Below are 27,079 nucleotides of genomic sequence, written 5' to 3'. Positions count from 1 at the left end.
TTGCCGGCTGGGCTTGAACCACGACACTAGTACTCTCAGATTAGTAACACTGTGTTTAGGTGGATATAGTGTATTTTACAAGTGGATGCAACCAACTTGTGCCCAATGAACGACACCTTATGAACACTGCTTTCTGTAAATAATCATCCAGGTTGTTTGTTACAGTGGTTTTACTTAGTTTCTTCAATTCTTCTGCAAGATGGACTGCCTACCTTTTATTTTAGGTTTTAAGAATCATTAAGTATCTTTTTGTAATTAAGAATATATGTGTTCCAAATTGTTATGCTAAATATGTGATCAAACAACTTATATTTATGCTCAATTCTAATATGCCTATGAAGAACATAAATTTAGAACAACTATTCTGGAATGTAAGTTTCAGAAAGCTCATACTTGATTAAAACAAGTGGATTAATTTGGAATTAGTACTTTTTTAAACTACTGAACATGACACTAAAGCAAAGAGATACTTTACAATGCAAACAACAAAGATAAAATGTTTACCAGCTCTGCAAAGTCAGCTGCTTCCAGGTCGCTCAGGGCTGTGTCAATCTCCATCTGAAATATTTCAACAGTGCATTTTAACAGAGATTTCCCCTACATGAGCTCACAATAACAGCATGGTGCACGCTGTCCTGCTTAGCCTCAGATTAGAATTCATGAGTACAAAGTGAATGGATGAAAGTTTGCAAAAGTCCTTCTTAAGAGCTGTGTCTTTCCCTCTTGAAGCTGTAACATTTCTCTGCTTGCGTTTTTTCTTCGGTATAAAGGAGATGTCACTCTTACTTTCAGTGTGCTTTAAAACATGAGGGCTAGAGAAAGCTCTGAAATCTGGCAAGCTGTTGTATCCAACCGAGTTATTAGAAAAATCTTTTTCACAATGGATTTGGTTTTTGTCTCTATGGAAATGGCCAAAACTTTCTCACACACTATCTTTGTTCTACTGAAAGCGCTTTAAGCTGGCTTATTTCTCTGAGAGCTGTTGGTTAATAAAGTTTTACTAAAAATACTTTCCTTTAAACAACATGGTACTAGGCACTGAATGAAGTTCCTGACATAAATGTGCTTCAGACTGTGAAAAGAACCTAAAATCCACCATTCCACACTTCTTGGGTTGTATTAACAGGCTGCCTCTAATTGAAATACAGCCAGTTTTCAAACAGAGAAATGTCAGGGAGGCTGCTGGCAGCCGACAACTAACCAGTCTCAGCTTTGCCCCAGTTAAAGTTTAAATGGCCTTCTGTCCAACAAAGAACTGACACTTTTAGTTACATATTTCTTAGAGAATATAAAGATCTTCACCAAAACTTCACTGGAAATTTCATCTTCTGCAATAACAAATTTTTCTGGAAAAAGGGGATGATCTCAGACAAGTTTGGAAAGTGGTATCTGCATCACAAACATCAACTACACTGTTTGAGAAACAACCTGCAAGCTAAACTAGAGGACAAAGTGTAGCAGAGTCTCTCTATAGACACTTGAGAAAAAAGAAGGAAGCACAGAGGAAAATAAAATCTATCACCAAACAGTGCAAGAAAAAAAGGTCATTTTCTGCATAGGACAAAAATGCGTGACAACAGTTTGAGGTGCACTAAGTTGCATTTCAAATGTGTATTAGGTTGCTGACTGGTCATATTCTACAACTATGTGTTGCATAAACATTTTATTCCCTTCATATGGGAATAAGATATTTCAGTTACGGAGCATGATTTTGCAAGTGCGTGGACAGACGTGTTACAGGACTATGTGAGCACCTCTACGTTTGTCACCTGGATAGCGGATTTAGCTCTGGAGTTATGCCATGAAAAGAACTTTTCTGAGACGCTTGCATGTACTTCTGTACATATTTAATAGGCTGTTCATACATACATATTATAAAAGCAGAAGTTTAAAATCATCACAAACACATTGGCCTCAAGCACATTCAAGCATACTATGGGTCAAGGTGGAAAGAACTAAATCATTATCAGTCTGCTACTCAAGGTAAAGGAGAAGACAATCCATACTATGGAGAAAAGAGAGAGAAGACTACACCAGCAAACGGGAATCTGTTTGGTAACAATCAAGCTATGCACCTGTGAGTGCTGTAATGTCCATGGCAACTTACAGTACTGAAGATTAGCAAACCTGAAATAACTCTGCAAATCCTGACAACAGTAAAGTTGAAAGTTCATCCCTTCCCCTCCAAACACACTTCTGAAATCTATACACGAGGTCTTATTAAATGGAAAAATCAGAAAACCAGGGAAGTCCCAGCTAATATTATCCTCAAATAAAGACCCTGTAAATTAAAGAATATGCCCCTGAAGAAGGTAAATCTGAACATCCAAACTGTCCTTTTGCAGAGCCATTTTGAAAAGCACTTTCAATTTTCCACCATACAGCCTCTTTACTTTCAGTTGGTTCAGTGTTCATTTCTTTGGTTGTTGCTGAAGAAATCAGCTTGAATAATGGAGTTTACTGTCAGCTCCGATTAGAATCATTGTCTAATAATTACAGTTAGGCTTAACTATGCTATCTACAAGCTAACAAATGCTTTGGGTCTATCCATGAAGGAAAACTCTTGAGTTTAAAATTTCCCAGCTGTTGCATTTGCACTAAATCATGGGGAATACTCACTAAAAACCCAACTCTACCATGGTAAGACTAACATATTCTAAACATCATTCCACCTTAGGGATTTTTTTTCCCTATGAAATTTTGTGAAAACTGCTATACATGTATTGACCCAAATATAATAAGCAAAGAGCTCTTCAAGTGATATGGAAAATAACTTCCTGGTTGTAGAACTGACAATATTTTAAAATCACAAAGGCAAAAATGAATCCTGGATTCACTAATGTTCAAGAGCACGGAAAATGAAAATGCATTGAATCTTTCTTTGGTCCACTTGAAAAGCTGTACCTCTTCGGTGTCAAACAAATGGTGTATGGATAGTTATTTTGATTCTGTAACAGCCATTTAAATTACAAGTCACACAAGGGCTTCTGGAGTAGTATTTTCTAACTGGAAAAAACCTTAAATGGTCAAAATCAAACGTAAAGCTGCATACCAGGGGCTGCTTTCCCTATGGCATAGGCTGGTTGTTAGAGAGGTACGTGTATATGTATTTTAAATAGAGTTAAATTTGTTGTCATCATGTTCTCTTCCTTGGTAACTAGTCACCAAACTATGCTTGTAACAGCCATCTGTGTCCTGTGAGAATGACTGTGTAGTTCCAAACTGAAATCAAGAAACCTGTAGGAAGAGGAGTGGTCTGGGATGGCCAAAGGGCTTTGGTAAATCACGCACTAACAGCAGAAGATACCTGCATCAATCTGCTGGCCTCTCATATACAAGTTTTCCTAGAAAGCTCTGAAAAAACACATTACCTTGACTTCTTGAGGCAGCGTCAGCCAGCGCAAGCCTGGGAGGCTGTTTAAGAACAACGCACTGCAAGTATCATAGTGTTGAGTGCTGGGGCTGGCATTCGACTTGAGTCTTGCCGGCTGAAGTGCCCGCTGGAAGAACAGGTTGAAAAAATGATCCAGGCGAGAAACATTTTCCACCTGGCAAAAAGCACTGAACAAACATGAACTCCAAGTTAGAATAACAGTGAGAAACTCGTAGCTTGTTTAGATAACCTGCTGCGCTTAAAGAGGCTCTTCACAGCATGATACTACATTTGGATTTGGGGTTTTTTTTAAACACTCATTTTAAACATGAAAAACCCACGAGGCCAATATCCAGGCAGTACCTACCAACAAAGGAAAAGCTAGAGCAGTATAGTATGATAGCAGGTATCTTAGAGCAACTTAAGATGCAACAGTGATCAGTTTCACCCTTTTGGAAATCATTCTTTTTCTTTCTCTGTGGCACACAGATGTTAGCCCTGAATTGAATGCAATCATATGAATAGCCTACCGTGGCCATTTATTTAGGTTACAGTCAGACTGAACGTTTTCTGGGTGTTTTCCAAATGCAGAGACAGACAAGTCACTCTGCCAAATGAGGTTGTGAAGTCTGGTGCATTTACTTTATTAAAAACAAACCACTGACTTATACCTATGTTTTACAGACAGTGCTTTAACACAAAGGGTAACATTGGCAGAGTGCTGCTGACATACAGTGACTTTGATTATGTGAATGATTTAAACTAATCAAGGGCAAAACTTTCTGAATTAACACTGTTTAAAAAGGGCCTTAACATGTGTTAAGACTGAAACAAAAAGGCAAGGAGAATAGAATCCTGGGTTTTGTGCAAGTATAAAGAAACATGCAAAGAAACTCCATGTAAATATTAACACTACTGGTGCTGTCTTCAGTGAGCATCAATGAAAAATTAGTGACTGAAAATGCTTTTGAAAGAACTCACCTGTCTAAAGAACCATACATGAATTTCAAGGTCCTGACAATATCTTCAATCATGTTCCTCAGCTGAGCAAGTGGCACACTAAAAAAAAAACCCAACAACTCAAAAGTACAGCTATGTTTATAGCATCTTTACTGTGAATAAGCACAGGCATCTCCTGAAGAGCTCTATTCTTAACTAATAAGTGCAAACAAAAAATTCTTCATTAGACTCCATGAGAGATTTCCTTTGAGTAACTTGCCTGTGATGACACAGATGGTAGTAAAGCTGGGAGGGGGAGGAAAGTCCTAGAACACATAAATATATACAGTATTACTGCTGTTATTCAGTAGGGTCTAATCAAGACTTGACTTTACCGAACAGTGACAATCACTATTTTCTAGCCTACACCTATATCTGAGAGCTAATGAGACCTTATTCCTTCTAGAGGAAATGAAAAAGAAACTGTAATAATGAATATGTAAAAGATGTCAATAAGGTAAATCAAAAAAGTGGAATCATGGGTATAGAAACTAGTTATAGCACAAAAAGTACACTGTAAGCCCTCCCTTTCTTGCTTTTTTGATAGAAGAGTACAATTCGAGGACACTCTATAGGAAATGAAATAAAATTAAAAGGAAAACAAAGCATCTTATTTGAAACTCACTTTTCTTCAGGAAGGCCAATAACAAGCAACTTGTCAACTTCTTTCCAGTAAACAACTTGAACCAGTTTTTCACATAAGAAAAGGGAGGAACTAGAAAAATTAAAGCAGAAGTACTTCTGTTAAAACTATGAAGCTACAAAATACTACCTTTACAAGCCAGAATGATTTGTATGTATTTTATATGAAGTCTTATGCTCATGTATAATCACATGCATGCAAGTGGGCTAGGGAACTATATTACTAAAGAACTTGAAGTCTCTCTGATTTCTGTTCCAAACAGATCACACCAGTATTAACAATGTTTTCAAGTGTACAAACGTAAAGGATGAACAACCATTACTGAAGAGCCATGGTCATCTTCTGAGTCACTCAGATGCCCTTTAAAGGTCTTTCTGCCTAGCTTTTAACACAATCAGCTTACAAAAGTAAGGTAATTCCAGATCACAGTGAGGCAACCAGAGGTGCTAATGAAGGTTCTGAAGTAGCAGCCACTCATGAAATCATTTAAAAAGACTTCACATTTTGCTAACAAGCCCAGGAGGTATTTGAACATATTACCTGAGTGATAAACATAAGCTTGAACTCTCATGCTATCTCCTTGTATTGAAAATTGCTCCATGAAGCTCAGCAATCCCAGAAAGACCAAGAGAACTTTCATTTGAACCACAGAGTGAATTAGAACATGAAACAGAATTAGACCTCAGGTTCAAATTAGCAGTAAACCATACATTATTCACCAGGTTATCAGATTAAATGTACTGGCTGCTGCTAAAGCCAAGGTCTGTAAAGATGTCGAACACTAAATTTATAGTGAAACCCCACCTTTCTTACTATCACCTTAGAAATTTTAAATAACAACACTGCTGCAAAGTGAAAAAAGGGTAATGAGTTTTAGCTTGCAAGATTCAGGAACTTAGTTTTTAGGATATGGCTCCACGAATAACTTGCTTCACTCACACAGTAAAATTGATGGTACTAAGTAAACCAATAGTGTTATTTCATTACATAAGAAATACCTTAGTATCTCCGCAGGTCACCAAAACATTTCTCTCCTTCATGTCACCAAAGGTGCTTTCCAAACAAATTATATATTTAAAATGCAAGCAACTATGAATAAATAAACATCCCCATCCCAAAAGTTACACAGTGCTTGTGCAGACACAATAATGACCATTTACTCTTCGAAATTTGATTGAAACTGTAGCAGAATTTACAGCCTCCGTACTACAGTGCCACAGTATCCCAGCTTATATAAGGGTGCTTTAAGAGATTTAAGGAAGGATCTAAAACTGATTTCACTGAACTAAAAATCATAGTCATTGCCATCCATGACACAGAAATTCCCCTAAATCAACGTACATCCTGGCTGAGCTGTCCAACTTCAGGCATGCTGTTCTAGTTAAAATATTCCTGCCTAACAGGTAGAGTCTCTCTTATTCTGCCTAGAACCTGATGCATGACTCGCATGTGGTTTTCTATACACGTATGTATAAAACAATAAGAGTAGTAGCACATTACATTTCAAGTACTTTTACCTGATAATCTGGGTACCAGTAACACTTTCCAGTATGTCAGACAGCGTGAGAAATATTCCTCTCACACTTTTCAGTTTTTGGGATGCTTCTGATACAGGGTACTGATAAAGGATTTCTTGCTGTGAAGAAAGTTAGCTGTTAATTAAGCAAACCAAAACCAAAATCACCAAAAGAACCCAACCCAAAACTGAAAAAACCCCAATCAATCAAAAATATTCCCCCACATTTATTGCTTTCTGCCAAACTGTGATGGGCCAGGAATAATGCATGCAGTATTAAGCACATCCAGTGCAAAGAGTACAGTAAATGATCTTTCTACCTGAACAAAAGAAACACAGACATTAACTTTCCCATTGATGTCACTAAGCACATCCAGCCAGTGCCAATACCCGTTAGAAAATTTTCCTCCATCAAGATTAAAAGAATATAAAGTTTAATTACAGAAGGACCTGGCAAACTTTTCATTCTTACCCAATTTAATTAGCTCTATATTCAAATACTCATTAGTAACAAGAATTTTTCTTCTCTTGAATCAATCCCTCAGATGGAAAAAACCCTGCCATTTTCTAATTACAGCACTACAAAGGGCTAGAGTGAGCCTTTTTTTCTCCTCACTATGAAGTGGGGCCTTGACACAAAATTCATTTCCCAGGGAAAGAAAAGACAACTGTAACAGAAGGTCATCGCTGTATCACAGATATACATCAATGAGTTAGCAAGGTTCAGCACGCACCACCATTCAAGATCAACTGTCTTCAAAGCAAGGTGAAAGTTCATAGGACAATGACAATGGAATTAATAAACAAGAAGTATCTCATTTCTTAAAAAAGTATAAACCCTCCCTCTAGCCCAAAAACTCAAACCTGGACAGACTATCTAAAATCATGGCTTATCAAACAGCTTCTCTTTATTTTATCCATTTCTCAAACTGAGCCTAAAGACCATCTTAAAAAACATATTAGTGCAGTGCTGACAACTTCAGAAATGGCTAAAAGAAACTCTGTGAGAATGGTGCTGACCAGCTAAAAGCCTATAACCTTCATACACACTGCACGGACAGGAGAGTCTGTAAGTTCCATCTTATGTACAATTAAAAAGAAACAGTAGATGAAAGGCAACCACGAGTTCTTAAAGATTAATTCAGAAATTACAAAATCGGGGAGAAAAGCTACAGGAAGTACAAGTCAGTGTCTGCATGAACCAAGCTATCTTGGTAGCTACTCACTAATACCTACTTTGCAAGAATGCTAAACGCATGCTCCCAGAGAACACTGTCACACAGGAGGAACAGGAACATTATTCATTTTAAAACATGGCAACACCAAAATGGGTTCAAACACATAAAGATGTTTAGCTTGTATGCTGGTACAAACAACGTACGTTGTAACTGTAATACCTGCCTTGAACTAAAACACAGAAAAAGACAAGATCAGCCATTCTCACTGAAACCATTATCGTATGAGACACTCCCACATCCCAAATTATTTCTAATACTGCTTTTCTTTACAGTTGAGTGGTTACAGCTCACAAGCCTTAGAGCTCATTAACTCTAGTTTTGGGTGCCAAAAGCTAACAAGTGGAAGAATTAGTTACTAGCTTTAGCTGCCATTGCCTACATGGATGTGATCCACAAACCTTGTCTCCCTTGGATATGAGTAAAACAGCTTAGTAAAAGATCATTGTATTTTTATTGTGCAATATGGCACAGATGTATAATAACTGCACTGCTAATTTGAAGTACTGCTGTAAACTGAATCTGGAACACAACATCTACAGGATAAATGTCTGCTGCTGTTCACCAAATAGAATTAAAGACAACTGCCTTAAAGAAGGCAGAATTCTTTTGTTGAGGAATGTTAAAAAAGAGCTTGACTGTACCAGCAAAGCATCTCTCAACATTAGAGACTATTTGGGGCTCCCTAGCTGCCAAGACTTCTCAGGAAACAATTGTTCCATGGTATGAAGGAAGAACAAGTGCATTACAATCCCTCTTTTACCTCTGCTCAACGTTCAGGGTTAATCCTGTTTCTTGGGAGAGTGTAAAGCAATAACGGGGCAAGAAAGCAGGGCTCCTGCTTTCTCTTCCTGCACTTTACTCTGAAGTGCAGGAATTGCAATTAGCCATTTGCATATTTATCACCTACCAAGAGAGGAGCCAGAGGCCCTGAGATATGTATTTTTAATATTTCATAAAGTTCATGTGGCCAAGAAAACACTGGTCTTTAAGTTTACAGCAACCGTCCATAGCTGTTCTAGCCACGTAACATCGCAGTCTTGGACTACACACTTAGAACTGGGGGGAGAAAAGAGAACGATTTGCAATATGTAAGTTCACTTTCACAAAGCATCTCAGGTTTATTTAATTCACAGTTAAGTGAGCTCTTTTCATTTTTATTACAGGGAAACACCAAAGCAGAAAAATACCAGTGTCACATGTTTTAATGGAAGCAGTCTCCAGGTGGGGAAAATTACAGAAGGACCTTGCCTTGTTGCAATGCTGTTAAAATAAGAAGTAGTAATTATGAGAGACGTGTGTAAATTTACATTTGCTGAAGGTACCTCCCATGAAAAAATGTAGTCTCTTAAACAGGATGGGAAAGGACTGCAAACCAAAGCTTACAGTGGAGCATCTTGCTGTAACACAGACTGAAGCATATGCTACCTTAAAAATACCACATTAAGAGCGTGATTTATATTGTAAAATCAAGTCCTCCAAAGTTAGGAAGTATTGGATTTATAGTGGCCTAATAAGCTTTAATTATACACACTCATCTGTCCACCTTGCACAAGACAGGCATTTTTCAGAAGAAATGTAATACTTCATACAACATCATGCTGTGCATGTACAAAAGGGCTGAATTAAAGTTGCACAAGTAGCCATCAATCTGTCATTTCCTAGCTTTCAACCGCTTGATTCTGCAAACTTCACAACAGTTTTTATATGGTATCATGACAGTTTTTTATGACATCATGTAATTTTCTAGGGTTCTCCTCCCCAGCCCCGTCTCTAGAAAATCAAATTAAACTCCATTATGTGCGGTTGGAACATGTTTTCTCTATTACGTAACACCAACAGAGCAATACAGCCTTCTATGGCTTGAAAAATGGTATTAAAAATAAAGAGACATCTCAGAGAGGGGATGGACACTGGCTGGATTTAAGGATTAATTACAGGGGAGTGAAAGGAAAATGTCTTTTTTCTGCTCCCCACTCCATCGCTTTTCCCACCATCCCAGTCCTTGGGGACTGGCAAAACTTGTGCTTCGTTTGATGTCTTCATATCACAGATAATATAAGATCACTAGTGCACTGTGATGAATCTAAGTTGAATTGACAGAAAGGAAGAGGAGGTTTATTCCAAATGTCTGTTCCTAAAAAGTCCACTTTGTCCATTTGTCATTCTCAGCGGGGGTAAGAAGCCAAAGAGCCCTCCACACTGTTCTGTGTCCCTGCATTCTGAATGGAGTATTTGTAGCTATGGCTACATCACGAACAACATCTACACAAAGCCTTACAATGGGTTATACCTACACTGGCAACACTCTTCCGAAGAACACGAAAAGGAGAGAGATGTGAAAGGAAACTTCAGAGGACAAAGGAAAAGTACTCCAGTAACTCAGAAATGTTGCTCAAGCGAGAATCTGTGGTTGGTTGCAAACAGCAGACATAGGAGAGTCCTTTACGAAAAGGCACATTAGCATCTCAAACCAGAATGAGCTAGACAGATTACGGATGTGGCCTGCCAACAGCTCCTGCTGGGGAAAATCCTTTTGATGAGGCAGATTTCATAGTTGGACTTTGAGAGGCATATTGAAAACATCCCAGTGAGCATCTACAAGACAATCGTAACCTTCCTGATCGATCTCTGTTTTGCCTGTTAACACCTCTAGCCTGCTCTTTATGTAAAGACATTCAGGACCAGAGAAATTTCAAATCCAGAGTTTGTCAGCAGCGATGCTAATTCTGCCCGCCTCCCCTCCCCTCCCCTGAATTTCAGGCCTTATTTTGTCAAAATGGATACTTTATAGACTATTCATGACTCAAAATGATCAGCAAGATTTATGTTTTATTTAATATCAAAAGATGTTGCTGTTGTCAGCTGTTACCTTTCATCTTCAGTTTCATTTAGCTGGCCACGTACCTCATCCTTAGATGTTTCAGAGTCCAGTTTCAGTGTGAGGAACATAACAATATGGGGCACGTCTTGCAGAGCCTGTTGATGGTTCATGCTGTCTTCTCCCCACAAAAGCCGAACCAGGTTGTTCATACTTGACTGTGCCCGTTTATACCTTTGCTGGGAAGTTTCTTCAGGCTCGAATATTGACGTTTCAAATGTAAGTTTAACCTATTAAGATAATTAATTATTGTGAAAATGAGGCTGTTACAATTACGTTCTACTCCCAGATGGAATAAACACAACTTGAGCCCTTTTCTGAGCCTTACTGACAAAGATGTAAGCATTTTGCTGTTTCAAGAAAACCAGTTCAATGCTCAGCATTACAGAACCACCTATTATTAAGAAGAAAGGCAGTTATTACATGTTCTATGAACCATATGAGTAAGCATGTGGTTTGGTGTGTTTTCATACTTCATTCTTATGGGTTTGAGAATGGAAAAATATACTTGCTGCTCTGGGGTTGGTTTGAACACAAAACCTATTGCCATGCTCTGGAAACACACACGATATTTTACTTCTTTCAGAATGTCAGCGCTTTGAAGTATTTATCCTCAAGGCTCTTTCATGAGCATTTCTTTGCTATTTAAGTGCACTGACAGGTACATTTGCACAGGAAAATCAATTTACATTAGACTGGAAAGGTCTGTTAATTTGTAGCACTCAGCAGCAATTCTTTCAATGTGCCAACATTTCACTACATTAACTTTAACTGTAAAGTCAGCAAACAAGAGTTTTGCTGCCATATTTAACAATTGTACACCACTAGCAAGAAGCATAAAAATTACTTACACCACGTGCTGCACTGTCTTCAGAAGAAGAAAAAAACCCCAAAGCACAGAGAATTCGCTCTTAAAAAATAACTGAAAGTTTCGATGCTCAAGCTTACTTTGTCAAAAAATTACATTGTTCAGTGTTCTTTATTTCCCAAATCAAGTGAACACCGGGAATTTTAGAGTAAGTGCCTATTTCCTGGGTCACAAGCAACACAACATCCAAACTTGGTGTGGAAATTTACTTTACAGACCTCCTTTTTATGAGCACTGCCTTACAAAAACTATGTGTTTCAGCAGTGATGAAATAAAAAGAGTAATTTTTTTGTGTGTGTGTGTGTGTGTGTGTGTGAATGAACATTTCATCTTAAGTATGAAAGAAGGATTTGTGAGAAATACCTTGCTCTTGACTGAGCATAAAATTGTAATTTTTGGGAAGAATAAATTGATTTATTTTCTTGGATGATACCTTAGTTTTTGTCATTGCTCAAAGTGAATAAAAATGTATCTATTTGGACTAAGCAGGCACACTCTCATAGTTTCCTCTTTCATATGTCCTTACTCAAGATTTTTGTCTGCCTTAAAGTATCCTTAACATGCCTATTGACTGGGAAGTTATAAACATAATACATCACACTAAATCCTGCTTCGCTTCAAAGTTGGTGACAGCCTAGCCTAATGATTGATGCAACAAAAAAGGTTTATATTTTCCCAGTTGCAGTGAATTTGAAAAGCCCAGGCAGAGGTAATTTATACATTTAAATACAGACAATTTACATTTTTGTAACTGTGTATACACATACTTAAAGAGAGGAGTGCCAGCAAGAAATAATGATGCTTTAAAACACCCACTGCCTGTCAAACTAGATCAGAGAGAAGTGCCATCATCAGCTCTTCCAGCTACAACATTTACGGCATCGGCTGCTGCCTTCCCACTTCACTCTACTCCCTCCTAACACGTCTCATTAATCTTTTCTTCTCTCATTTTGGCTATCAGCTTGTTCCTCTTTTTTCTTCCCGTTCCTTGTAACAGCACTGCATTCAATCCTTCTCTCATGCCATGTGCTATCACTTTCTTCTCTGACAGTAACTCATCCCTTGCTTCCCTCTCATCATTTCAGTTTTGATTCATTATACTGCATATGAACAGGCCTCAAGGAGCAGAAACACCCAGCTAAAAGCAGTGGCTTTATAAGACCCAGTAACTTGATCACTCCCAGTTTTATAGGTGTATGTTTTCTTCTCTGGCATTCAGTGACTCAGTTCTCTTTCTTTATCACGCCATCTGCATGTATTTCGGAGGATTTTCCTCATACCCTGTGTAACTTCTTGCAGATTTCCTCAAGGCTCAATAGTTATTTCTCTTAACTTCTACATCTTGTCTGTGGACACTTATTCACAACACTTAGGCTACAGTCTCTACGCTAATGATGCACAGATGTAATTCTTGCTGCAGTCTATCTTTGAGTGCCTTGATTAAAAATAAAGCAACCCAAACTGAGTCTGTCTTGTCGTAGAGACGCAACCAGATGGCTGTCCAAGCAAGAGCTCAAAACAGATCAGGACAATCAGAACGTTAACTCTTCCTCCTCCTGCAGGCATCCATGCTGCCTCCCACACCTGCGTGGACAATGCTGCCCCACTCAGATGGGAAGTCACTGTGTTTTGAGAAAGATCTCTCCCCACAATTTGACCAGGTCGTTCCCAAACCTTGATTCTAACAGCTTGAAACATGATGTTTTCTGTTCCTCTGTACTACTGTCCAAGTTCTAACCTATTTCCTGCCTTTAAAAAAAAATACTGCAAAAAAATCCAACATCTAAGCTGGAAAATGCTGCAATAGGAGATTATCAAGAGACTACGTTTCTACATACCCCAACACCACCATTCCCTTTTTTTTTGGTGGAGGAGATATCAATCTTCACCCTCGGCAGTACACAGGCTCTGATAAAATATGACTACTAAAGCATCCTTCTGTAAATGCTGATGATGAAGTCTTTCACAGCTTTCATTCCATTTCTCCTAAAGAAAACCAATCCAATGCACAGCAGAAAACAGAAAAGGAAAGGAAATGAAGAAAGGGAGAAGCACAAAAACCATTAGTGTTCTCACCTATATAGCACGCACACCAGGAAATTTGAACAGTTGTAAAAAAGAACTTAAACTGCAAGAAGGCACTGATGAAGGGACAGCAACAGCAAACTATGAGGTACATGGATGGGAACTGTTCTGCTCAGGAAAGATGCAAGAGAAGCAGCAGGTGACAGAGCTCTCTGTAGTCAAGGAATGATACACGGACAGTTAACTACTCCTCATAATGCAGGAACCTGGGGGTATGAAATGCACTTCATTAGATGGCAGTTTGAAAAACAAGGAAAACAGATGTAACACAAATCAGGTCTGTAAATCACTGCTACAGGATGCTGTGGAGGTGAAAGGAATTTTAAGAACTGGATTAAAAAAGGAGAAGGTACAAACTTGTATGTGATCCGACAAGTCCCTAACTACTGACTGCTGGAAGCTGGAAAAGTAGGATGGGAAGGTCACTGTATTTAATTTCATAGAATCACGGACTGGTTTGGGTTGAAGGGACCTTAAAGCTCATCCAGTTCCAACCCCTGCCCCGGGCAGGGACACCTTCCACTAGAGCAGGTTGCTCCAAGCCCCTGTGTCCAACCTGGCCTTGAACACTGCCAGGGATGGGGCAGCCACAGCTTCTCTGGGCACCCTGTGCCAGCGCCTCAGCACCCTCACAGGGAAGAATTTCTTCTTAATGTCTAACCTAAATCTCCCTTCTTCCAGTTTAAAGCCATTCCCCCTTGTCCTGTCACTACATGCCTCTCCATCACCCTTGTGGGCCTCATTTAGGTACTGCAAGGCTGCTACGATTGGTTTCTTAATGCTTTTTACTTAAACATTTGTCAGTGTAAGAAACAGGAGATGTAGCTGTGACGCCACTGGTCTGACACCGAAAGGCATACTTTCTGTTTATCAGCAAGAAAGCTGTATGTCTTAGAATATGGATTTTATTATAGCCAGAGCTGGTGGCATTGCCTGCCTTTTAAGATTGCCTGCCATTTCCTGAGTAAGTCTCTGTTTTCCATATGCTTATGGTTTGCACAACTGTAACTCAAAATTTCAAGCTGAAATTTCTGATTCTCAATGTCTGCCTCAGGCTGAATATTTCTTTAGAAAGTTTTGGGTAAAACGGTTCTGCAACTTCCAAGTGTCAGGGTAAGGAAAAGTATATTCTTTTAGAATATCTTCCCCTTCCTATTCTGTCTTCTCTGTCTTGTGGTGTTAGGAAACGGCAGCTATTTTGATTACAGAAATCTGAAATTGTACAGACTGCTGCGTAGCACTTTATCTTACATGCCTAGAAGCTCGTTTACCTAAACTGAGGTAAGGTTAACAATATTCTGCAAATATAATTATCAGAGATGTTATGCCACATACTGCAACTGAAAGAATCTAAGCAGTCAGTTTCTGAAATTACTTCCAGTAGTTTTTAATACTGAGCCCAGAAAAGTACTGACTTCACTTACGTAAATAACTTATAAATACAGTAAAACTGCTTTAAACTGCATCTTCTTTGATATTTTGCAACATGTGATGAATGAGAATACATTAACAATTTTGCTTGTATAAAGGCCATATTTATTACTAATGCTCAGAAACAACAACCCACTCTTTCTTCAGCAGCACAACAGTGTTCTACACTGCAAAACTCCCCCAGAGCTCTGTATTTAAGTTCTCCACTGGTCTATTTCAGCAATCACTCTCCTGGCTTGACTCAAACTGCGTAGTAAAAAAAGAGTAATTGCACTTTAATAAAAGGTTTTGGAAAGCCAGCATGACAAAGAGTTATACATTTCAAGTAATCGCTGTCTACTTGACAGATTTACTGACAATGTAAACATCAATGCTGCATTAAGAGTAACTACTATATAAAGGGTTGCACTGCATTTTAGCACCAAGTAATAGGTATACTCTAATCTAGCAAGGATACAATTACATGAACTATATAACCTCTGCTTTTTTAATCATTCTGTATTTAATAGTAGTTACAGCAACTCCATATTTGGTCAAAGACAGGCAAGACAAGGTTTTTCTACCATGGAGCTCTGCCAATACCTGACCACAACTCTGGTAGCTTAGGCAAGCTTCGTACTGTCAAACATCTTGGAAAGCTTCCTGACCTGACATACTAATAACCGTACTGCAGTTGCAGATGTAGTTCTACTGGCACTACATAAGTTGTGAACAGAAGCATGTTTAACAAAACTTGTTATCATGTCTGGAAAGTAAAAGATTTCTATTATTACCATCACCCCATATATTCTACCCTAAATAAAAACTACCAAGAAGTTACAGGCATACTGCAAGAGACACGACAATTTTAACCTGCTCCATCTCCTAAATTGCAAATTTTACTTTGCCTTCCTTAAATCCAGGAAGTGGATTTAAGCAGAATAAGTCAAAATACTTCATTTTATGCTACTAACATCCAAGGTAATTAATACTCTCCTGGTTTAATTCTGAACTAGCTATCTAATCCTTTATTACTCAATTCTTCTTTATAGCTCCAATTCAGCTAGAAGAAAAGATGTGTGCAGAAGGTTTAAGGGCAAAGGGACATTATTCATCAGGTCAGGTTTTGGGGTTTTTTTCTTATCAATTTGTAATCCTGAGTTCTATCAATCTTCATCGCTGTTAAGTTTTGAAAAGACCTTAAGAGTATTTAATCTAAAAGCTCTTTAAATATCCAAGAATTTACTTTTCTACTTAAATATGAAACCAGTATTAGTTTTTCCATTTAAATGCTCTTAAATATCTTTAATACCACTACTTATTAATTCAGGCTTCATTTTACTCTCCTGTGGTCTGTAAGCCTCTTTTATATTGATGATGAGATAATTATTTTATTAAGTATTTTCATACTAAAAGCCACTATTATCCTGCAGTTCACATTTTTAAGCTAGACATGAGTATGTTGCTTCAGGTGCGCTACTGCCAGAGTTCACATCTCGAGCCCTATTTATTACCCACCAGGAACAAGACATCACAGTATTAGATAACCTTGTCCTTCTTTTGCTGAGAGCAGAGTGTTCAAGAGAACAACTCTCAAAGCAACCATTCTTGCCATCTTTACCCAGAACTCCAACCATCACCGGTTAAAAGTTTGTACAGGTTTCAAAGGAGTTACTTCCTTGTATTCAACAAGAAGTAATTAATTTTGATGCAAATGGCAATGTAACAATCAAGCTGTTTTCTGAGCAGGAAAAGTAACAAAACTTGATTTTTCACATATGTATGTACTAGTTCTCACAGAGAAACACAAATACTCCGAATTCTGCAAGCACAGAAACCCTCGATACTCTCACTGGGCAAAAAGTCAGGTGTTATGGTTAGTCTAAACCTGCAAGTATGCTGTTACCTCCTGCACAATGTTGCCATGTGCTTTCTGACCCTGGCTGATGACAGAGCATGTAACTGCTGGACTATGCCTGATGTCTCTTAATGGGACACTGGCTTGAGACACTTACTTGCACCCATCTATTCTTCACAAAACTTACCAGAATGAAACTCTGAAATTTCTACTCTAAGTGTGACTGAAGTCAACTAATGTGTTGAAAGAGTGGATGAAGAAGTTCTAAGAAAAAGACCACCTAAATTCTGCTTCCTAAGGAAAAAAGGCTGGAAACAATATCAATTTTTATGGAGGACAACTGGAGTAAATGTTCAATTACTGTACCTGCATAGGACCTGGAATGCAAGAGAGAACCCTTTCTATGTTTTCAGAATTCACATCAACATCATTTACAGCAACTAGCGCATCTCCTGGAGATAAAACAGACAAAAAGCATGAAAAAATTAGTTGGTATTATGCAATCAAAGCCAAGTGTTTTGTCTTAAAAATATGACATTCAAACTACCATAAATGGCCTTTTGTTACATGTAGATGGTTTCTATGTGAAACATTTAGTATGTTTAGAAACATCAGTCTATTACCTCAACGCTTTTAAGGCCTTACTACCATGCTAGTATCACTTTACAAGAGTAATTGTCAAAGCCTCCCCCCTCCACCCAGGCTTTTATCACTCTTGTCACTTGATCAGAAAGTGAACAACTTCACCCATCAAGTTATGTCCAAGATCTACTTTTTTCTCCTTCAAAACCACCCCTGTTTACTTGCCACTCCTTCTCCACTGCTACCTCCGCTCAAACACTACTGTTTCCAAAAGCACACCAAAACTCACTCCTTCCTGTAGCAGCTTAAAAGTTCTAGGCCACCACTAATGGAATTAATAGTATATTAATTCTCAGGAAGGTAGCCAAGAAACACTACATGAGAAAAAGACAAACACAATACCTGGATGCACTAGGTATTGCTTTTGCATTTCCTTTGGATTTATGCAAGTATAAGACCTGAGAGAATCTCATCCAGAGTATTCCTTACAGTTCTATTCACCTGTTCTCAATAAAGTGCAAACACATGTGATTATATACATGGAAGTAATACCGCTGTGACCAAGGAAATGGAGAAGCCATATATGTTGGTTAAAGATGGGGTGAGTAAAGGCTAGCTGCAGAAGCGGCTAAAGTAAGAAGCAGAAGGTTCTGTAGTCTCAAGACAGAGTATTTCTCCAGCTATCTGGGACTAAATACCTAAGACTTTAAGCCTTGACTTGGCAACAAAAATGTGCTCAACTGCAGAAATAAAGCACAGAACAATTGTAAGGTTCAGTATGTATTTCAGGTCTTCTTAGGAGAAGACTTGCTCAGCTCAGACGAACTCAGGGATGATAATGACATGCACACTAAGGAAAAGCAGAATCCCTGTCTCTGCGGCCTCTCAATTGCCTGAGAATCCCATAAAGACAATGGAATCTGAAAGTTCAGAAGAATTCTGACCATTTATGAGTATTCCCATCTTCTACCTTGTTAAATACCACCAAATACAACTGGAATTCTTCCCAGGTACCAGGTTGATTCCTCAAAACTGATGCAAATCACAAGGCCAGTGAGAGAAGGAACATTCTTCTTGACTAAACATCACTAAAAAAAAAGCAGAATCCTCTCCCCCCCCAAATGCAAGCAACAAGCCTCTTTAATATACCAGGTAACAACCAACTGCTCACAGGTATTCTACATTGAAGGAAAATTCATTCCTATCTTTCTTACTGCAAAATGGTTAAGTCTTATCACACACACACAAATGTTATCACCCCTTGGAATTAACTGCTTTTTTCCATTTCAAGTATTAGTAGCTCTCTGCCGAACCTCTGCATTCCTTGATGCACAGCAAAGTTCCAGCCTATCAAATCTTCAACACAACAGTAATTCAAAGACAGGAAAACTGAAAGTTAACCAGCATTTAAAAGCAACTCAGTAAGTCCATGCCAGAGGCCTAGGACTTGAAAAGCAGTAATCAAAAGCAGAGCATTCAGGCTACTCTAATACAAAGAGAAATTATAAACAGAATTACTGTGTCCTTTGTTGAAGAACATTGTATTAAAGATTATCATTCACAACTACCAGAGAAAGCTTAAATTGCTCTTGTACTCATCTGGAGCACTGTTTAAACAAAAGTGGCTTGTGCTCTGTTTGCTTCACTAGAGACCTTACCAATTCTGTTGTAAAGACAACACTCATCTAATTCTCAAAGCCATTCAAAGGAGCTGCACGCATCCTGTGAACAAACGTGCACCTTGGCACTTAGGGAAATGTTTTTGAACTGCATCTCCTAGGGTGGATTATAGAAGGACACTTTGAAAGGAACCTGTATTTACATGTTATATACCCAAAGTGTTTTATTGACTCAATGCCTAATGTACCCATGTAAAACTTGAATTGCAGCTGTAAATATTTATATTCCCTTCAATTTGTAAAAATGTAATCGTGTATCATAAATGGAACAGCTTTCCCGAGACACAGTGACACTTTTTTCCCAAGCTGAAGCAGGGCTGTAAGGCTGCCTTCAGTTTGCCAGAAAATCATAGAATGGTTTGGGTTGGAAAGGACCTTAAGATCATCTAGTTCCAATCCCCCTGCCATGAGCAGGGACACCTCATACTAAACCATGTCACCCAAGGCTGTGGCCAACCTGGCCTTGAATACCACCAGGGATGGAGCATTCACAACTTCCTTGGGTAACCCATTCCAGTGCCTCACCACCCTCACTGTGAAGAACTTCTTCCTTATATCTAACCTGAACTTCCCCTGTTTAAGTTTGAACCTGTTACTCCTTGTCCTTTCACTACAGTCCCTAATGAAGAGACTGTCTCCAGCATCCTTGTAGGCCCCCTTCATGTACTGGAAGAAAATGCTGTATCACTACTAAGGAACTACAACTTGATGTACAATTGAGACAATGTACTCTATTTACCAGTTCAGACATCCCAGAATTGGAGGTGGGAGGTGGTGGTGGGGTGCCTATGTGTGTCTGTGTTTTTTTCTTCTTTATTTTTTGCCAAACCCCAGAGCATTCAAATACTCCAGACTATTAAGTAACAGAATGAAAGGCATCACTGACACAACAGGAAGTATGTGAATGATGAACACAGAATATCTGAAAGCAGAACATGACCACAGGATCTGCCCAGTGTGATAATTAACGCCAGTGAGAGTTTAAATGTGCAAGTGTTCTTTCGTTAAGAGTTTCACATGTACACTTGCTTTGAGAATTGCCTCCTCCCGTTTAGCAGTGTGAAAAGCTTATAGAAAGTGAGACTGACTTAGGTCTTCGGACATGAAGTCTGTAAAAAGAGTAGCACAGATGTGTAAATTTTAATCTAATCTCACTTAATGCTTAATCAATTTCAGTTAAATAACGTAAGAAAGTAAATAGTGTTTGCAATTGTTGATCTGTCTTGATGGTTTGCAGAGTTAAGCCCAACTTTCCTAGACTAAAACGTTACTGAATTTCAGATGTAGAGACACATTTCACTAGTGGAGAAAAAAAAGTTGTACAGATGGTGCTGCTAATACATTTTTCAATCATTTTTGTGCTCTATGGGTGGGTGAAAAGCCCCCTTCAACTGACTTTCCTTAAGTAGGGACATCAAAGTGAACTTCTTTTTGCTGAACTAGACATGTATACTGACATAGACAAGAAGCAGACATTTGTATAAAATGTCATTTTCAAACATGATATAAAATAACGTATTTTTTTTTTCTTTAGCTTTTTTCAGCAATACAGTTGTATACAAAAATCTGACTGTATAATACTGTATAAAATAGCACTTGACCTGCTGCTACAAGCAACAAGATCACTATTTTCGGTCAGGAAAGTCACCAGCATATATGTTAAAAGGTGAAGAAAATTAGAACAAAGTCTCACTCAGTTCCACCTTTAGAAACACAGTGAGCAACAGCAATAGAGGAAATAAATTTTCTTCAGGGAGCTCCAGGATATCAGACCTTGAGTCAATAGATTTATCTTTAGAAAAATACATGTCCTTCTCTTTAGGCAATATAGTATGCTTTTTTTCTTCTGAATCCCATAATAATGAATAATCAGGCTTTGGAGTTCTATTACTTATTATAAGAAGATTTTCAGCCCACAAAGAGACTGTAAGATGTCCTTATATGTTCTCCACACAATGCCAAGCAGAACTGTGTTTTACTAGACTGATGGAACAGAGAGAGGAGAGGCAGGAGGTGCTTCCTATTTTCTTTGCTGTCTTTCCATCTTTTCATTAGAAAAGACTTGTCCCATCCACACAGTAGTAGTTAAGAACAGCGTCTATTGGTCTCAAACACCTAGTCTGCACGCAGCTGATGAAATTACTCCTTTGTTCTTTTTTAAAGACAAAGTTTAGGAAGTCTGTGGGACTGCTGGCATCCCCAAAATGCTTATTTCAGAACTGCCTGTCACTTCACCACGAGGCACAGGACTATTACTTTTGTTAAATATCCATACCCTAAAGATAAACCTACAAACACCACTTCTAAAAGTAGATCCTCTTTGCATTAAGCCAGGGGACGCTGCCTGATAAGTAAATACCACTTCCACACTGGGAGATGACCAAGGACACTTTTTTCATGAAGTCCTGATACTTGGTTTCCTCTGTTCTTGGCAATGACGTGGTGGAAGTACTTGCAAATGTTCACATACTCCTTTCCAAAAAAGGCAAAGTATGGAACGCATTCTGCTGAAGAAAGCCAGATCAATTACTTGCTTTATATGTTAACAGGCTGCTTTTACCCAAACCAATGCTGTTACGCTTCAAGAGGAGATTAAAAGAACATAAACGACATCCCAAACTCCACAGTGAGAACACAGCAAAGCTTAAGCAAACTCTGCATTTCTCACTCGCGTGCCCAACATCTCTACTTTGGAGAGCTTTTTCAACAAGTACACCATATATGGCAATTCCTCATGAAAATCTCAAACTCTCACAATAATTTGGTATTTTCAAGGATGTGGACAGAACTCTTAGTTCCATGGTCTGCAAAGGACAAACCCAGCATTTACTTTGACTGTTGGAAGATGACTGAGAGATGCTTAATTTTTTTAATTGATTACTGTTTTAATCCACTGGTCTATGCTATAGAAACATAATCTATCTACTTGGCTTTCTAGCAGTGATGGCCTTGTTTACCAGAACTTCAAAACTCCAATGGCAATATCTGTTTTTACTATTGAAATGAGCAAAGTTTACTATTGAAACCTTTTACTCAGGGAAGACAAACAAATAACCCTCCCACATAATACTCCACGCTGGATTAGAAACCCACAGAAAACCACTTGTCATTAAATCAATTAATCAATCATTAAATCAATTAATCAATCATTAATCATATTCTATGATTCTATGAAATGAGGCTGGGATTGGACCTTTCAACTGAAGCTCACAACAGCCTGCATCTCTGGCATACTTATTCTGAACTGGATTATTTCAGCCCATCTTTACAGCCATCCAAGATGACTCCCTATCCCTGGGTAGTTTTCACTTTTTTGGCTAGCATTCCTACTGATCAGGTGAGAGAATTCATGCCAACTGTTCAGATACTCGGTGATGAGAGCAGTAAGAGCAGAAGATAACTTCGAAGACGGCAACACCACAATGCTCTGCTAGAGAAAAGAGCTTGCCTGTATTTTCAGTGTCACTGGAATTACTTTTTCAGTTGTACTATAGTAAAGATGATGATCAGCAACATTTAAAAGTACCCCTTGCTGTGAATGGGATCCATTTCAATTTGAAGGGGGAGGAGAGAGGGAAAAGTTGTAACGGCATTTCCTATCACAATCCTTATTTGCCTGGACCTGAAAGTTATTACTTAGTGGAACTTTTTATCTTTGAAGATACGCTTGAAGATGAGACTTCAGATTTTTATATAGCAGACCAAGCTTTGCATATTGTTAATAATGAACTCCAGCAAGAAAAAAGTTTTGCCAAAAATACAGAAGACACTTAAATACCATGAGAGAAAAGCAACTGTATTTCGTCTTAACCAAAATTAAAGTGACAGCATGGACTCAAAAATCAAGGAGGGCCTTTTAGTTTTGAAAATTTAAGATGGATACTGAACTGCTAAATATAGGGGGGAGGGGGAAGGAAAAGGAGCTGATAAACACCACATGGATAGCACAGATAGAGTGGCATCTTTTTAGAGAGCTACAAATCGGCAGGGGTTTTTTTTTAGCCTGCAAAACTGTTGTATTTACTTTCATATGGTCAGTGCCTGCATTCTACTTGTTTAATGAATTACAGCAACAAGGCTTACAACTTCCATATGCAACCTTAAAAAAAATTAAAGTGTAGTGCACAAATAATAAACAGATGTTTGAAGTGTTCAAAGCTATAAGGGATACACATTCCAGAATAAATTGAAGAAGCCACCTGAGGAAAGTGATTAGTTTGGGGCGGGGGGGGGAAGCAATTATTTTTACTAAAAAATGTTGAAGCAATAACCACTTTGCACTGGTTATTCAGAATGAAGAAACATGAAGAGATTTTAGTCTCCCTTACAATTCAACCCTGGTAGCCATTTAAGCGGCTACCATTCTTATCACTTGCAAATTAACTAATTTGCCACTGAAAATACAACGTAATCAGGAACTTGGTTATTATTTAACATATAACAAACCCAAGTCTTGGGAAAAACAATTTGGAGAGCCCAAATTTTAAATAAGACAGGAGAATTAGAACACTCAGTTGGGTGTAACTGGCAGTTTTGGTAGCAGGGTGCTGCAGGAGGGACCCGCATGGCAGGTCATGAGCTGCCTTGTGCTGCTCACAGTCAAGTCTGAAGGTGGTGTAAGCAACTCACCGTGTACCAAAACATCCCCTAGTCAGGGGAGCCATGGCACCTCTGCCCAAAGGCATTTAAGAAAGAACAGCAGCCACTGGATGAGGGGTTGTAGCCCACGGAGAGGACCTATACTTGAAGGGCAAGGGTAGGCTGAGCCTGCAGGGAAAGGGGAGTTGAAGCTGATCCTAGAGAAGGCAGCGAAAGAGGCATGTTTTTAATGTGTTCGGGGTCTTGTTTTCATCTTCTCGATACCTGAAACAGTGAAGTTTCATATTAATTGGCAAAAAGATAAACTCTGTAACAACTCTTGAGCCCAGATCGTTGGCCTGCAGTGCGTACTGCGAACTGGTCACGGGAACACTGAGACATGTCACTGTAAATCATGGCTTTTAAAAGGAAAATACACTTAGCGTTTGCTTCACAAAGGACTACTGCAAAAAAAATGCTCTGCATCATTGAAGATTATTAAAATACAAACCAAGAACACATTAATATCTATGCATATGCAGGTCAATGAGGATGAACAATGTTATAACCAAACCAGCCAGCAGGCATCATGCTGTACTGATCAGGTGTTCCTCATCTGTGATGGCTCAAAAGCTGCTAACTTTTGTGCAAACAGTTCTGTGTTAGAGTGACCACAGAAATATTCAGGATTGGATTCCTAAAACTTACTTTTATCAACAAGCAAATTTCTACTGTATTTTTCTTGAACCTTCTGTTCAAATTCAGCTCCTGTGAGGATGCGAGGAAGCTATCCATTGAACTACAGCTGCTCCTACATTAGGCTCTGGGTGTACACTGTAGCTATCCTGCCCTCTGATGTGCAGTGCAGCAGCAGTAAACCAGGGTTTTTTTACAGGAACAGATTTATTTTTTTAACTGGATATTCTTTATGCAGACAGCACTGAAACCTGAGCATCCAATTTATGCAAAGCATCCCTATTTCTAGACACCACATAAAAATTCCAGAGTACTCAGTGTTCGCTATAGATATATAAAGTATTTTTATATGAAAATTATACATTTTATACTGTTGGCACAAAATACAGCTAACTTTCTCGGTTAAAAGATGAATAACTAGATTTGTTTCCAACGTGCAAAACCAAGGCACTGTAAGTCAATGATAGCCTAGGACATATTAATCTGCTAGACTCTTTAGATTAATTTAAATGTTCTTCTATTTAAAATAAACAAAGAACCCCACAGTTTTTGTCCTCACTAGCTCCAGGAAGCACTAAGTGCTGTAGCTGAAGAACCATTTAGAACTTTAGCTTTATCTCCTGGATCTGGTATTTGCCTACACTGTTCTGACTTCACACTTCCTCTTACAAACATGCAGTTATACACGGATTTGTGTCCCAAAATTAACTTACAGGTTATAAATAAATTCCCACTCTTGCACCAATCAGATTAAATACCATAAACAGATCAAGATGACACTCCCCCCCTCCTCCCCCTCAGTCTGCATCCCCCACGTTTTGACTAATCAGTTCTTTCTGGTAAAATTTGAAAGTTATCCAATTTTCCCTCTGGAGTATTCTTTTGCATCCCTACCAAAAACACGTGCTAGAAGAATCAGCTACTCAAAGCACGATTTGCCTTTTTACACACACAACATTGGAATTTCAAAAGCAGTCATGCTGACTTTGTGGGATTTATGCTACTATGGTATTAAGATTTTCATGATCTTCTAACCAACATCACATCTTTGCTCTCCCTCTGAGGGACCAAATTCAAGGGTAATTAAATAACCCTTCACCCTTTACAGATGTGGGCTAGCTGTCTCACATTTACCATCCCTGAGGTTGAGGTTGGGGTCTTGTGAGTGCCAAGTCCCTCTAATGGCCTCTTAGTACTGGAAGCAGGAGTACTCCTGCTCCTTCACTACCAGCCAGCCACAGGAGTTCATTCCTGTCCATTATTCACACTTGGGCGCTTGTCAGACCTTCTGGGACCCACGTTTAACTTACTACACCAGCAAAAACTGGACAGGCAGTTTTTCTTCTGGGTTAGTTTTCTGCCAGGTTATTTAGTTGCATCAGCTCATGGAAGTGTCTGATGAGCCAAACCAACATAGAGGACAGCTGCTGCACTGGCTCACTGCCTCCTCAGACTGCAGCCCCACTAGGTATTTGAAGGCTGCCTGATCACAACTGCTGAAGAAGCAGCTTTTACACTTGCCAAACAGAAGAACATCCAACCAAGGCAGTTCAGAAAGTCTGTAATGTGAATATATCTTACTTAGTATTTTTTCCTTATTTTTATAGTAGAAAACCCACTTAAAGCATATACAGTAATATACAGTAAAGCTTTTTATTTAAGGGGGATGGTGTGGGAAAGAATGAAAACAAGATACAGTATTTGGAAAACTACAGCTTTTCTCTAGTCCCGCTTACCCACTGAGCAAATTCTGCATTAAAGGTGGTGCTGGTGGGGAGGTATTTGTTGCTCCAAGTTCAAGCTGCTCACTCTCTGTACACTTATAAGCACAGTCATACTACAGTAACACCTTCTAGTTTCTGTCACATTTTTAAAACCACCTAATAATAGTAAAATTGAATACGTAACAACACATCAGATGCAATGACATTGATTTGAAATAATTCCTCAAAACTGCCAGAATATTTGTAATTAATTGCTTGCGTCTCAGGAATATCCAGGTCAGCTACCTCAAAAACCAAACCCAACCAAAACCCCCAAATCTTCATTTTAAAGGAAGAGTGCAGAAGTTAACTACTCATTCAATTACTTACCAATCAAGATTTGACCTGTTTTCATTGCTGAACTACCTGGCACCAATCCATGTACTACAAGCCTCTCTTCACTGATTCCTCTGGTGACTTTATCCTTCTTGCCTTGTTTTTCCGCTCTTCTGCTGCTCCACAAAGACTGATGAACAATCCCGACTAAGGCCTCCAACAGCCTGTACTGCTCATTTTCTCCAGCACTCTGCAGTTTTCTGGGGTTTACATAAACGTACACGTCTTTGTATTTTTGCTGAACAGTGACACCCATTTTCTGACCAGATTGGTGTTTCAAGATGGAAGTAGGACCAGTGGGATGCACGTTGCAGCTTTCACTGCCTTTCTTACCAGAATGCTTTGGTAAAAGATTCTTCTTTTTTAACATTTTGGTCAATTTCTTCAGCTCATACTTCCTTTCTTTTCGTGGTCCTTCTTGAATAACTTCAGCTTCATTTTCACGAAACCTGACGTGATTCACTGTTGGCATTTCTGGACAGCTGTTCTGAAGCAGAGTTTCTTCTTCGCTTTCACTCAATTCTAAATAAAATAATTCCCCATTTTTCTGCACACCATCCAACCATTCAGGCTCAAG

General features: G+C 38.7%; 1 protein-coding gene across 1 annotated transcript; it reads right to left on the bottom strand.

Moving 5' to 3' along the window:
• Nucleotides 1–504: 504 nt before the first annotated feature.
• LOC104405656 (protein inturned-like) lies at nt 505–27,079 on the bottom strand (the record flags this gene model as incomplete). The annotated part of the gene is made up of 8 exons (XM_010014421.1): nt 26,497–27,079; nt 17,235–17,320; nt 10,674–10,877; nt 6,533–6,651; nt 4,998–5,087; nt 4,355–4,432; nt 3,372–3,561; nt 505–558 (listed from the first exon to the last, which is right to left on the bottom strand). Coding segments are annotated over exons 1-8 (1,299 nt in total), but the record flags the coding sequence as incomplete, so codon positions are not given.

Source organism: Nestor notabilis, unplaced genomic scaffold (assembly GCF_000696875.1).
Source record: "Nestor notabilis isolate BGI_N333 unplaced genomic scaffold, ASM69687v1 scaffold22815, whole genome shotgun sequence".
In the NCBI taxonomy this organism is placed as follows: Eukaryota; Metazoa; Chordata; class Aves; order Psittaciformes; family Psittacidae; genus Nestor; species Nestor notabilis.
The sequence above is the reverse complement of the archived record's forward strand: the minus strand, read 5'-3'. Positions and strand labels throughout refer to the sequence as shown.